The 13,639-nt window shown below is 47.9% G+C and overlaps 1 protein-coding gene across 1 annotated transcript; it reads right to left on the bottom strand.

Annotated features, from left to right (window-relative positions):
- Positions 1-3,779: 3,779 nt before the first annotated feature.
- Positions 3,780-12,777, bottom strand: inhbab (inhibin subunit beta Ab). The gene is made up of 2 exons (XM_027001257.3): positions 11,584-12,777; positions 3,780-5,752 (listed from the first exon to the last, which is right to left on the bottom strand). Exons 1-2 carry the CDS (start codon positions 12,074-12,076, stop codon positions 4,974-4,976), a joined length of 1,272 nt encoding a protein of 423 aa, XP_026857058.3. The 5' UTR covers positions 12,077-12,777; the 3' UTR covers positions 3,780-4,973.
- Between the last annotated feature and the right edge of the window lie 862 nt (positions 12,778-13,639).

Genomic DNA, 13,639 nt, shown 5'->3' with positions numbered 1-13,639 from the left:
TTATGCAAGAAACGTTTCAGTGGCATTGATAGAAATTAACGTACACTATATGGAAAAAAGTATAGGGACACGCCTCTTAATCATTGAATTCACGTGTTTCATTGGTTCCATTGACACAGGAATAGAAAATCAAGCACCTAGTGATGCATACTGCCTTTAAAACATTTGTTAGGGAACGCATCATTCTAAAGAGCTCAGTGAATTCGAGCACAGAAATATTAAAGGATGCCACAGTTTTTACCAGGAGCCACAGTTACTCAGCCACAAAGGAGCAGACCATTTAACGTCACGGAACAGGGTCGCTGAGTGTTGAGGTGCATAGAACACAAAAGTCACCAACTCTCTGCTGACTCAATAACTGCAGAGCTCCAAGCCGCCTCTGGCATTAACATCAGCACATTAAAATGTGCGCCAGGAACTTCATGGCATGGGCTTCCATGACCGTGAAGCTGCACACAAGCCATACAACACCAAGCATAACATCAAGCCATACAAGGGTAGGATGGAGTGGTGTAAAGCATGCTGCCACTGGACTCTGGAACAGAGGAAACATGTTCTGTGGAATGATGAATGACACTTCTCTATCTGCCAGTCTGATGGACAAGTCTGGATTTGGCAAATGCCAGGAGAACGTTGTAAAGTTTGGTGGAGGGGGGATGATGCTATAGGACTGTTTTTCAGGGATTGGCCTAGGCCCCTTAGTTCCAGTGAAGGGAAATTTTAATGCTTCAGCATACCAAGACATTTTGGACAATTGGATGCTTCCATCTTAGCTTAGGGAATCACTTTGCCCAATGCACAAAGCAAGATCCACTAAGGCCTGGTTGGGCAAGTTTGGTGTGGAAGAACTTGACTGGCATGCACAGAGTCCTTATCTCAACCCCATCAAACACCTTTCGGATGAACCAGAATGGAGATTGCAAGCCAGACCCTCTTGTCCAACATCAGCACTGGACCTCACAAATAGATGAATGGTCAAAACGTCCTGCAACACACTCCACAATCCTGAAAGCCTTCCCAGAAGAATAGAAACTGTTATAGCTGCAAAGGAGAGACAACTCCATATTAATACCTATGGATTTAGAACGGGATGTCTTAAAAGCTAGTGCATGTATCCCAATACTTTTGTCTATATCATGTATCTGGCTGTGGCTAAGCAGCTCTAAGTGGCCCCAGCACGTTATAGTCTGCATGATGTCCCTTTGATACGTGATGTGAATGTGTTAACACTGGGCTTTTTTTGCAGGGAGTATGACACTGTGAGTAGATAGTGCTGCTTAGAATGGGCAGCATGCCCTGAAAACCTTTTTGTCCCCGTGCTCGTCACATGTCTGTGCCAGACACACCGATGAGGTTCTGGGTCAGCGTGCTAGCGCAGCTACCCGTGTAGCGCTTGCTCTCCGACACCAGCCTTTGCCTTATCTGTGCCGCGCCTTTTGTACTGAATGTCTTTTCTGTGCCCCTCTTCCTGCAGCAGGTATTGCGTTCCGCCCTGCGTGCACGTCCGCGCACCACGCCTCAGCACTGGGACAACGAGATCGGAGGGGGTGGGGTGGGGGGGGGGCGCGCAGGGCCGTGCGGAGATAACGGCGGAGCCGGCAAGTCTGCAGGCCACCGCTCCATCTTTAACCCCCCCCCCCCACGAACAAAGGAACGAGTGTTAGATTTCCCTGTCACTCTCACTCTCATTGTGAAAGTGAGAAAGCCGACTAGGCCGTCAGACAGGAGAGGTTGTTCTCAGCCTTGAACACAACAGGCCACCTTGTGTGAGTCCTGCCACAGGTCAGCGCAGCGAGGCCCGAGCCGACCGGTTTGTCGTCTTTGCGGGACGTTTTTTTCCCCTCCTCTATCGTCTGAGACGGGTGTCGAGACAGATCTGCGCAGGCAAAATCTGGCCTCAGATTAAACTCCTGACAGGCTTGGGATAACTCATTCAGTTCAGGTGTCCCCCGCAGGCCGTGAGTCAGTGTCAGGGCATGGGGCTCGGGATGAGGACACATGATAACTAGGCCTTTGGATCAATATGAACTCCACTGTGATACAGCTCAGCAAGGGTCTGTGGTGAGGAAACTGAAGATACTGGGGGGTCAGTGGTTGGCTCATTCTGGCAATAAACAAAAGTACCACAATTTTGTCTCACACCCGTTAATGAAGGACATCTACCAAATGTGAGCCAAACCATCTAACTCAAGTTCATTGGTGAATCGCATGTAAATGTCTGTCTTAAAACTCTCAGCAGGTCCCTCTGTAGCAACATTTTGGTCCACACTCCTGTTTATGCACCTCTTGAGACTATAACATGACATTGGTTATACAGTAAAATGCATGGTCATTAGAAGGAGGTTAGTGCACTATTATCAATATAATAATCATTACTTTTTAAGAATATTTTGCTGCTGTGTAATCCTAATAAGACTGTATTATCACAGTAAGAACTGACTATTACTAAATGGGAAAAATGCTTTTTGAACTAGGTTAATATTATCTGTCTTACAGTCTATGATCTGTCTTACAGTAAAGGAACTTTCTGAAAGGTCTATTATTGGTTTAGCCCCCAGCCTGCGAAGGAACACAGATGAACTCTTCTCCATGCAGGCCCCAGGTTAACAAAAGCATGAATGCTCAACCACGTCTGTCTTCACTTGACCCGCAATAGTAGTACCATAAAGAGCTTGAGGTCAGCAGGGCTGTCCCTCAGTATAGCCCTATGCTACACTAACTAAATGCAGACATGTGGTTTTGTTTTGGGTTTTTGGGTTTGTTTTTTTTAGCCGCATCACTGCCGAGGTTGACTCTCATGTGTTGCAGTGCATAAATGCTGCAGTCGGAAAACACAGACACTTCACCACTAGTTATTTCACAAGTGCACTTCACAAACACGTCTGGCCTAAGAAAAGTGAGTGCTCTAAAAAGGCCCATGTTATATTTCCCCTAAACCCCTTACATATGCCAAAAGGGCTTGAAATTATGTGACGTCATGAGCTTTAACAAATGGTGAAAATAATAGAGTCTAAGACGAATACACAATGATCTGATGAAGTGAAGCATCTCTTATTGTTGATTATAGGGGGAATGGGTGTGATGTGGTAAAATGTCTTGATAATATTTAAATATTATCATTTGATGATATTTATTAAGACTCAAACTAAATGGTTTATATGTGCACAAATCACTACAGAAGTTGAATTTATCCCATTTGAAGGGTGCATGACACATTCAGCGGGAAATTCAGCGGAACGTTGAAATCTCTGAGGTATTTGATCATAACACACATTAGTTTATAACACACATGTGTTTGTTTATAACACGCATTGCTCCTTTATAACACACACTGGAAGCTAAAGTTCACCCTTTCATTTTCATCGGATCTCAGAGATTTTATTTTACACCTCCGGAAAATTAATACCTCTGAGCTACTTGATGACACAAGCCCACAATTGTCTCGCCCCGCTGGAAACTGCTCCAACAGGAAACACAGTAAACTCATCTGGCTAGAGCGGAAGGTTGCACTGGTAACCATTGTCTCTGAGAGGAGTGACAGGATGACCAGAAGACGGGATTTTATAGGCTACCCACCACATCAGCCTCAGGAGGTGACAACTCTGGCATATGTGCTTGGTGCGGAAATCAGGCCCTCAGCTCCGTAACGGCACGGGACAAAGGGAGTATGCTGAAGTAGAATTCATTTAGAAACCAAGTGTTATGGGTTGGTAATGTGCGTGTACTGAAGAATAAAGTCAATATAAACACAAAATCAGGAATTTTTTTTACAATGTAGCTTTAATAATGAAGCAAAGAGTTTGCTGCAAAATAAATTAGATATAAAACATAACAAGCACATATTTGATTTGTACAACAACGCATTGTAACATATTTGATATCTGTACATACAAAGGTAACATTTTTTAATATCCAAAAGCTTCTTTCCATGTCTTGCTGTTTGTGTTGTCAAGACAAACATGGTCACTTTTTCCATGCCCCCGTATTTCGTTTCGCTGTATGAACAACATCTCAATCAGAAAGCGGTTTTGCATAAAGCCTGTTGGATAGCTGTCAGACGGCAATGTAGCCAGGGACAACACGTAGACTGTGGGAAACTAAGAAAACGCTGACATGAAAAAGACTTTTGTTACATTGAAACATTTTGTTGGCCATGTATTGTGGATAATTTGACTAATGCCGCAGCCAGGCTGGACAGTTTGACTCTTTTAGTGAAAGCTAGTAGGTTCTTTGGTATACTACATGTAAGTTCCAAATGTACATCATTATAATCTTGCATGGCTGATATGATAAGAATGTTGGTTTAGTGCAAATTCTCATCACTTTTCATCAACATTCATAATTTATAAGAATTGATAATAATAATAATAATAATAATAATAATAATAATAATAATAAGAGTTTGGCTCCAGGTCAAACCACCTGGTCAAACTACTTTTTTTCAAGTATTTTTTTTTAAAGAAAAGGAAATAAAAGTAACTCTTTTTGTTGGGAAAGGGTTCCCGACAAGAAAACCATAAAAATAACATGAATGGGGAAAAAATAACAGACATCCAATAACAACACATGACAAGTTGCATAGTTCATTTTCTCGGCCTCGTAGTTCCGAGACGTCACTCTTTATTGCGGCGCAGAGAACATGGAATGACGTTTGATCTTGACCATGCACCTGTTCCCACTTACTCTTCCCACTCCCCTTCAAATAACAAAAATATATTATGTTTTTAGTCTTGTTTACATTTATACGAAAGTGCCACAGAGATCACTCGAGTCAAGGGTCAGCCTCCGAACAGAACAGCCCACAGACATATCACAAAAGAAATCGTCTGAGCCAGAAACAACGACACTTCGAGACACGTGTGCGGGCCAGCACGGACCGCTAATCCACCAGACGTGCTGTCGCCGTGACCCGAGCATCATTGGGCAGTTTTTTAGGAGCAGCTCACAGGGGTGTTTTGCACTGGGTTCCTCATTTATGAGCAGCCGCACTCCTCTACGATCATGTTCTGGATGTCTTTTTTGACTATCTTCTGCTCCTCGTTATAGTAGAGCATCGACATGGCGCGGAGGCGCGTGGGAACGCAGCACGACCTGATGCTGGAGAAAGGGCTGTAGCCTCGCATGCGGTAGTGGTTGATGACAGTGGAGTGGAAGGAGAGGGCGGAGCCCGCGACGCTGGCCACGTGACTCGGGCACTCGCCCTCACAGTAGTTGGCGTGGTAACCAGACGGCGCAATGATCCAGTCGTTCCAGCCGATGTCCCTGAAGTTGACATAGAACTGCCGCTTGCAGCAAGTGCGCACCTTGCTGTCGCACTCCAGGCTGCGCTTGGCCCGCCGCCTCCGCAGCTCATCAGCCGGCCGCAGCGCCACCATCAGGAAGGGCCGGTGTGAGCGCTCCTTCTCCTCCTCGTCCGGGAGCGCCATCACGGGAGTGGCGCCTGCCTCAGCACACAGTGGACAGGAGACGTGCACGCGTAGCTCGCCGGCGCCCCCGTCCAGTAGTGCCTGCACGCTGCCGCCAACCGACAGCGTGTGCCAGCCGCTCCGCCGCGTCTCCACCGTCTTCTCGGACACCACCTCCTCCCGGCGGGCCCCGGCGGTGCCGCGGCTCTGCCGGAGCTGCAGGGACACCTTGCCCCTGCCCCGGGTGCCTTTGGCCACCTTCAGGAAGAGCCATACATTGGCCTGCTCCACCACAGAGAGCCCACTGCTTTCCTTGGAGATGTCGAACTTCACCGTGCCAGGGGCATCTGCAGCAAATAGCACAAAATCAGAGGAGGTTGTCAGACACCTGGATGCTTGGATTTCTACACCACTTAATGATAACAACCAAAATATTAGTTCTGTGCTACCCAGTGCAAAATTTCTCTGGAGAGACACCTTACCAGATGTTCCCTTTATAACCATTAACCTTCCCAAGATTTACTCAGCTGATTTATGGTAAAATAGTACTTATAAACTGGAATTTATTGTGTGTGTTGGAGAGGATCCGAACAGTCTAGAAATTGCTGAATGGAATGAGATCCTCCATGGACTTAGTAAACTAGCATAAACCCTTATAAACTCTCTCTCTCTCTCTCTCTCTCTCTCTCTCTCTCTCTCTCTTGCTCTCTATCTATCTATCTATCTATCTATCTATCTATCTATCTATCTATCTATCTATCTCTCTCGCTCTCTCTCTCTGAGAGCTGGGAGCTTTCACAGTCATTCTCCACCATCTGCAGTCCTTCATCAACACCTAGCCCTTCTCCATAAAAACATTTCCTGCTGCTAAAATCCTGGCACTCCATTTGTGTACATAAAGCCCGTCATGTTATGACAAGGGCCTTCCCAATACCTCGCACATGACTGCGCTGCTGTAAGCCTGCTCCGATTCCGTTACCTCCGGTGAGTTACTGATCTGAGATGCTAGCTCTTTCACACCGATCCCAGCCAGACCCCACCTCCTGAAGAATAGCTGTTAATTCAATTATTTAGTCAACATGTCAGGTTCAAATACGTGATCTGTTATTTGATCCCGGTGAAGACAGCCCATCTAATGACAAAACCGCCCTGTTTTTAAGCCGGGCGTCCTATACCCTGGCTCGACTCCGAAATGTTTCTTTATGGGAGCACAGGTGAGGTTTTACCAGGAGTGTGATACTTTCATTCACCTTTCTCTCACCTTTCTTTCACCTTGTCATCCGATATGGCGCAGAAGAATAGAGCTCTATGCACACCAAGCAGGATTTCCTAGCACTCATCCATTCATTATTCAGCAACAGGTTGTCCATAACAGTATCTGAATGGATTACGCTTCTCCCTACAGAAAATCTGGCTTGATAATCCACTGATTACATTCAGAACTCACTCGCTGAACAGTGGTGTGGGCTGCCGAGCGCCACACCACTGTGTGGGAATGTTGGGAACGGTAATTGGCAAAGACTGAGTGTGCCACTTCTCCTGTCTGAAGGGCGAGCTTCAGCACATGGCAGGTTCATCGGGACAGCCAGTAGGATGCTGAGCAGGACGTTCGTGCAGGACGGCGAGTTAGACGGTCGGCGGAATGACCAGCACGACAGTCAGTGGGATGTTCGGCCAAACGCTCAACAGGACGGTGAGTGCAACGTTCAGAGGAATGGTCAGCAGGACAGCGAGCGGGACGTTTTGCGGGACAGTCAAGGGAGCGTTCAGACAGATGTTCAGTGGGACAGTGAGCAGGACAGTGAGCAAAACATTCCGCAGAAAGGTCAACGGGACGGTCAGTGGGACAGCCGACGCGACGCCGAACAGGACGGTTAGCAGGATGGTCAGTGGGGGTGGAAGCTACCGGATGCTGTGCCTGCACTAGCATGCACTCACATGCACTCACGCCTGCCTCTGTGGTTGGCTTGGTTATTCTGGGTGATGTCCTTTTTCCCAGACATGTCCTTTTTGGGACCTAAAAAATGTGTCCAGATGGTATTTCTAAAATGCGTAAAGCGTCCGGGATATGTCTTTCCTTTCATGTTGACATTCGCGTTCTATAGTCTCCTTACACTGTGCGGCTGTCTTTGTATTGCTCCGAACATTCACTATAGGTCCCGCCTTCTCACACATCACAATTGGTTGATCATGCACACGCCCTACACGCAACCATTGGTCACACCGATTCTCAGCGTGTATGTGTAGCTGCTTCACAGAAGCGTATGGCCAGAGAGGATACATGAAGTTGACCTTCTATACAGGCTTTTGTATGGCGCCTTAACAAAGCCTAAAAAATGTCCAATCACAGAGCTGATAGTGATGCTCTGAGGGTTGGATGTGTTAAATGTCCAATCACAGAGCTGACAGTGATGCTTTGAGGGTTGGGCTTGATTTGTTTTGGCCATGTACAGCATGCATGTAACAAAATAATTTGACGTACATCAGTCTCCTTACGCCACCTACACTCTGATTACATTATATTTTCAGGGTTGTAAGTCTAATAAATCTGAATTTTTTTAAACTTTGTCTAAATTCTCACATGTGGATTGTCAAAACAGACAGAGCTTATGAAAATTATACATCAGAATTATTGTAAGGTGTCTAGTGACGTAGAGACTTTAATGGAAACTGCTCTTCATTTATTCAATGACCATGAAAAAAGTTTTTTTACTTTAAAAATTGTTTTACATAGTATTTTACTAGTAACAAACAAATTAAAAAAATGAGATTATCTGGCCACTGCTCTGAAGACAATTGTTATCGGATGTGTAAGTTTACTAATATTGTTAAATGCGATTATGTATACAGGACCTCCCCCCACCCACCCACCCACAAATAAATCAATAAATAATAACATGGTTACCCTAATGGTGAACCCTAGTTGCAATGTATGGCTATTACTGCTATTACTGGGTGCAGTGTGAGACACACATGCCACATATACTAACAAGATGGCAGTGACACAGAGCTGTTATCTATTTACAGATAAATACCAGCCCTGTCTTTTATCAACACTGGATGTTATTTGCACAGATTTAACATTTGGGACCACAAGTCAGTTGGACTTTATTTCTTAATCTAAGAGCCTGTTTGCTCTACCAAATGTTGCGTTTGCAGTTGCAGTGTGCATGCATGTGTGTGCATGTGTGTGTGTGCGTCTCCTATTAACATGCACCCTGCACATCTGCCCTATGAGCTGGCCGGGCACTTGGAGAAGTACCTTCACTGACACTTCTGTGACCGGTCCCTGAGGATACGGCCCCAAACGTCTGGCCTGCACCTGCGCCCTGCTCTGTTCAGCTTTGTGGTAACCTGTGGCAACCGAGCATGCCACCCTGCCACAGTGGAACCTGCACATTTCCTTTTGTGGAAACCAAAGCTTCTCTAACTTCAGTGAGGAGTTATTCCACTGTTTGACTACAAGATTAAACCCATACAAAGCTATACTGATGACATATGACCGGGATCTAAAACATTCCCCAACGCTGAATTCTTAAAAAATTAAACATGCCCTCGGCACACTAAAATGTGAATTAAATGGTAAAGCTTGTTTGTGTTGAGAGAGCTGACAACATTTTTAATTATTCCGTGAATTCAGTCGTAGGGTATTAAAGCAAACCAGCCGACCAGAACAGATCAACCCATGTATGAGCAGAGTGAGCTGGCAGGGAGGGTGTGAGGTGGGTGTGAGGAGGGTGTGAGGAAGGTGTTTCAAGGGTGTGTGGAGGGTGTGAGGAAGCTGTGTGGAAGGTGTTTCAAGGGTGTGTGGAGGGTATGTGGAGGGTGTGAGGAAGGTGTGTGGAAGGTGTTTCAAGGGTGTGTGGAGGGTGTGAGGAGGGTGTGAGGAGGGTGTGCGGAGCGCGTGAGGAGAGCATGCGGAGGGTGTGTGGAGGGTGTGAGGCAGGCGTGAGAAAAACATGAGGAGGGTGTGAGGAACGCGTGAGGAAGGCGTGAGGAAGGCGTGAGGAGGGTGTGAGGAAGGCATGAGGAGGGTGTGAGGAAGGCGTGAGGAGGGCGTGAGGAAGGTGTAAGGAGGGCGTGAGGAAGGCGTGAGGATGGTTCATTGGCCTCTGAAACATTTCCCCCTTGCCTCTCCTCTTCATAAATGATCAAGACACCTGGACATCAGTGAGTATCAAAGATTTCTCTATCCACTCCTTTCTCTCTCTCTCTCTCTCTCTCTCTCTCTCTCTCTCTCTCTCTCTCTCCCTTTTCTTTCAGTAAACACTTTGAAAGTCACCTCCCCAGTCCCTGCCAAGCTCAGAGTAATTATTGGGATGCACATTTTGATGAATGAAGCAATTATATCCCACTAATGACCGTGCGTGTTTGGATGGACTCAAGCCGACCACCCGCTGTACTCCCTTCCCGGGTGCGTCGTTATCACCCTGCGGTCTCATTAAGACATAGAAGGCTCCTTTTTTCATCTCAGGGCCGTTGAGAAAGGGCTGCTTTATAGTCACGGGTTGACAGGAACGTTTACGTAAGCGAGGAGGGCTGGAAGAACCTTACCCCCCCACACACCACCCCACGCCCTGACACCACTCCCCACCCTCCCGGGGTTTTGCCAAAGTGGACAGAGCGGCTGCTGCCACAGTAACACTGGCCGCACGGTGATAAAGACGCATCCGCCTCGTTACCATCCAGAACGGCTTGCGGCGTTGCGAACGAGCCTTCGGCGGTGCTGTTGCGTGAGCCTGTTTTACGCCTCCCGAAGGGCCCGGGCCTGTGGAGGTAGATGTCACTCGCCTTTTGTCTGCATGTCATATTGATTTGTGGCTCCATGACATTGTTATAAATAAGTCACGAGGAACCAATTAAAAGTGGAATGCCTTTGCAGACCACATCCCACACCGTCTCTGCCGAACCCGCCGGGATGGAACATGGGCTATTAATGATTCTCATGCTGTATTCCCACAAGGGCGCGTGCTTCTCCCTCAGGACTCTCCCGCTGCCCTGCCTGCGCCCCACATCAAACCGAGGGTATCGACAACATCCTTCTTTCTGAAGACTACTCTGCGATTAGAGGTATGGTGCACTCTGGCACAGATGAGAGAGCCTTAGAGCCAGTAGCCAAGTTCCTCCACAGCAGGGAGAGAGCAGAAGTCTCACCTAATCTCTCCTAGGTGCCACATCCAAGCAGCCAAACGTCTTTGAACATGGAGAGAAATGCACGGACATCAGATGCAGTGTTCGGAGGTGGCTCCAAGGTTGTCATTAACTGCCAGTCATGGCTGAAGTGATTGTTTTCTGGAATGGATATTCATATTCTGCGGTAGGCTTTCCGTACACAGATTACACTCAAATTAGGGTCTTTTCAGTTTTAGTTCCTTAGTACAGGATAATCTAAGAACAGGACTAATCTCTTTCTGGAGAACTGACCCTACATATCAGACCTTCTACCCTCAAAATATGTATGCCTAAACAGTACTGATAAGGATCACATTTACCAGCATCACATCGAATGGAATCCAACTTAAAAAGACTACAGAGGGGCTTGGTTCTTGTGCAGCATATCGGTAGCAGTGCAGACAGACAGTTTCCTGGCTGGATGTTCCACAGCTGGAGAACATGTGTTAGTTTCTGTAGTGTTTTGACCCATAGAAAGCAATATCTCCCTCTCTCTCTCTCTCTCCCTCTTTCTCTCTCTCTCTCTCCCTCTCTCTCTCTCTCTCTCTCTCCCCCTCTCCCTCTCTCTCTCCCTCTTTCTCTCTCTCTCTCTCTCTCTCTCTCTCTCTCTCTATCTCTTGCCTTAATCTCCTTTACCGCAGGAGACAGATCAAACCTTTTTAATCTGCATGCACTTCACAGAGAAATGTCTGATCCTATCATAGGCTGCTTCCTCAGATTGCTGATTCAGACAGATGCATACTGATCACTTTTTGCAACTTGGTTTCATTTTTGTAGATGATTATAAAAGTCTTCAAGATGAAAACAAATAGATCACATACATCAAGTTCAGTGTTCTAAATCACTGTATGATCCAAACCTTAAACAGAGATTTTCCCCATTTTGTACAAAAAATGACCAGCAGTTTATTTGCGACAAGCAACCTTAGTCAACAATCGGTGCAGCGTTGCACATGCCCGCAGGGCTTCTGTCACACACACACGCCTGACTTGGCTCTGACACTCACCTGGCTCAGCGAACGTGATGATTTCGGAGGGCTGCCCGTCGGCTTCCGCTCCGTGCCCCACGAGCTCCTCCCCCTCCTCCTCGATCTCCACCGTGCCATCCTGGGCCACGTGCCCCACATGCAGCTTGCGAAGGGCGTTGAGCAGGGCAGCACGGGGCACCGGGCGGGTGATGTTTGGCGGCGCACTCAGGTGAAGCATGCTGAGGATGTGCCTCTTCACCGCCTCCACCATGCCGGGCTCGGAGGCCGGCGCGCCCATATCCAGCTGGGCCAGGGCGCAAGACGGGCACGAGGCGGCTTCATCGTCTACTTCCTGCACCTTCGTTGCCCTCGTCCCAGGCTGCTGCTGCTGCTGCTGCATGCGGCTCTCGCCATCAGGCAGCGTGGTGGCACCGCCGGGCGTCGGGGAGCATCTCCCGCGCGGGCAGCCGGAGAGGAGCAGCAGCAGTGCTAGAGCTGTCGCCACGGCAGCGAGGGAGGGCATCCTGTGCATCCGGGGAGCGCACGCGCAAGGCTCCCACGCGGCTCGGCCCGTCACTTGTCGCGGTCGGCGCGTGCTGGGCTACGCTGCCAGGAGCAGTGGACGAGCGCCCGCCCCGCTGGTCAGGAGAAGGCAGCAAGCGGAAGCTGAAGGCGCGAAGGCTGGAGTAAAATCCTTATCTCAGAGGGGCAGCCATAGCACGCAGAACGAAGGCTGGTCGGAATAGAAGCACCGGACGTTTCCTGGGCGGCACCGGGCACTGCGTTCTGCTCCTGTGGCTCGGACTCTGGAGCTGGCTCTGCTGTGGTGCCTCCCTGCTTGTAGTCCTGGGGAGGGGGGTCCTGGTCCCGATCTGGTCCAGCTGAGCTTGGTCTGAACGCTTGGCAGCAGAGGTGCAGGAGCTCTGGAGGAAACTGACAGAGTGGTGCTCTCTACGCCGGAGTTGAATGGTTTTGTGGAAAGTGGGCAGGGTTAGACAGTTCTCTGACTCTCTCTCTCTCTCTGCCTTCACTGTGTGTCCCCTCTCGCTTTCTCTTTCTCTGTAATTATACCTTCCTCCCCCTGCTTTCCTCCCTCTCAGTTTATTACTATCTTCCTCACTACTTCTGAGTCACTAACTTCTACTTTCCCTTCTCTCTCTCTCTCTCTCTCTCTCTCTCTTTCCTCAGCAACTCCTCCAGTAATATGTGTAACAGTTTTTTTTTTTTCGTCCTTGGCACAGAGTTCCTAACACTCACGCGCACGTTCTCTGTCACACTTCTCTTCCATTCGTACATCTCTCTCTCTCTCTCTCTCTCATTCTATTTCTCTGTCCCTCCCTCCCTCCCTCCCTCCTTCCCTCCCTCCCCCTCTCTCTCTAGGCATCGATCCATCTGCTGCTGACCTGCACAGTGATTTAACTGTGGGTCGGGACATGGTGTTGGGGAAGGTGAGGGGTCGACATGACTATCTGTGTGCACAACACACACATATGCAAACACACACAGACTGATTCATGCTCTGTCAATCTCTCTCACTCTCTCTCTCACACACACACACACACACACGCTCACACACACACACACACACCCCTTAGAAAGAAGCACAGCTTGGGCATTTCCTCTACCAATAGGGGTGTTCTGTGCACCAAATTAACTACTCAGCATGATATTATCATAGGCCACATGGCTCAAACTACCAGTTTGTTACATATTTAACATTTAATCATTAAACTGAGAGTCTGACGACTTGGAGGAATGACGCAAACATATGTTATGTCACCTGTTGGACTTCTGCTAAATATAGCTCGACTCACAGCCAATTACTCATGATGTCTAAAGCAGCGAAGAAAAACTATTGCGATAACTAGCTCACTAACTGACTGACTAATATAGGGAGAGGGGTAGATGCGCTTTATCAGAGGGGTTTTTGTCACAGACGATGCTTGGACAGCCTGGCACGTATATGACACCTGTGCCAGCCACAGCCCTGCTCACAATGGGAAGAACCTCACTGCTCCACCTAGTGGCAACAGTGTGCATGCTCCACAGTAACATTCTTTATTAACCTCCCCATTCCTCCATAGGGGAGGGGGAA

The sequence above is a fragment of the Electrophorus electricus genome, chromosome 11 (genome assembly GCF_041902795.1).
Source record: "Electrophorus electricus isolate QZ-2024a chromosome 11, ASM4190279v1, whole genome shotgun sequence".
Lineage (NCBI taxonomy): Eukaryota > Metazoa > Chordata > Actinopteri > Gymnotiformes > Gymnotidae > Electrophorus > Electrophorus electricus.
This window is presented reverse-complemented; position numbering and strand designations above follow the sequence as displayed.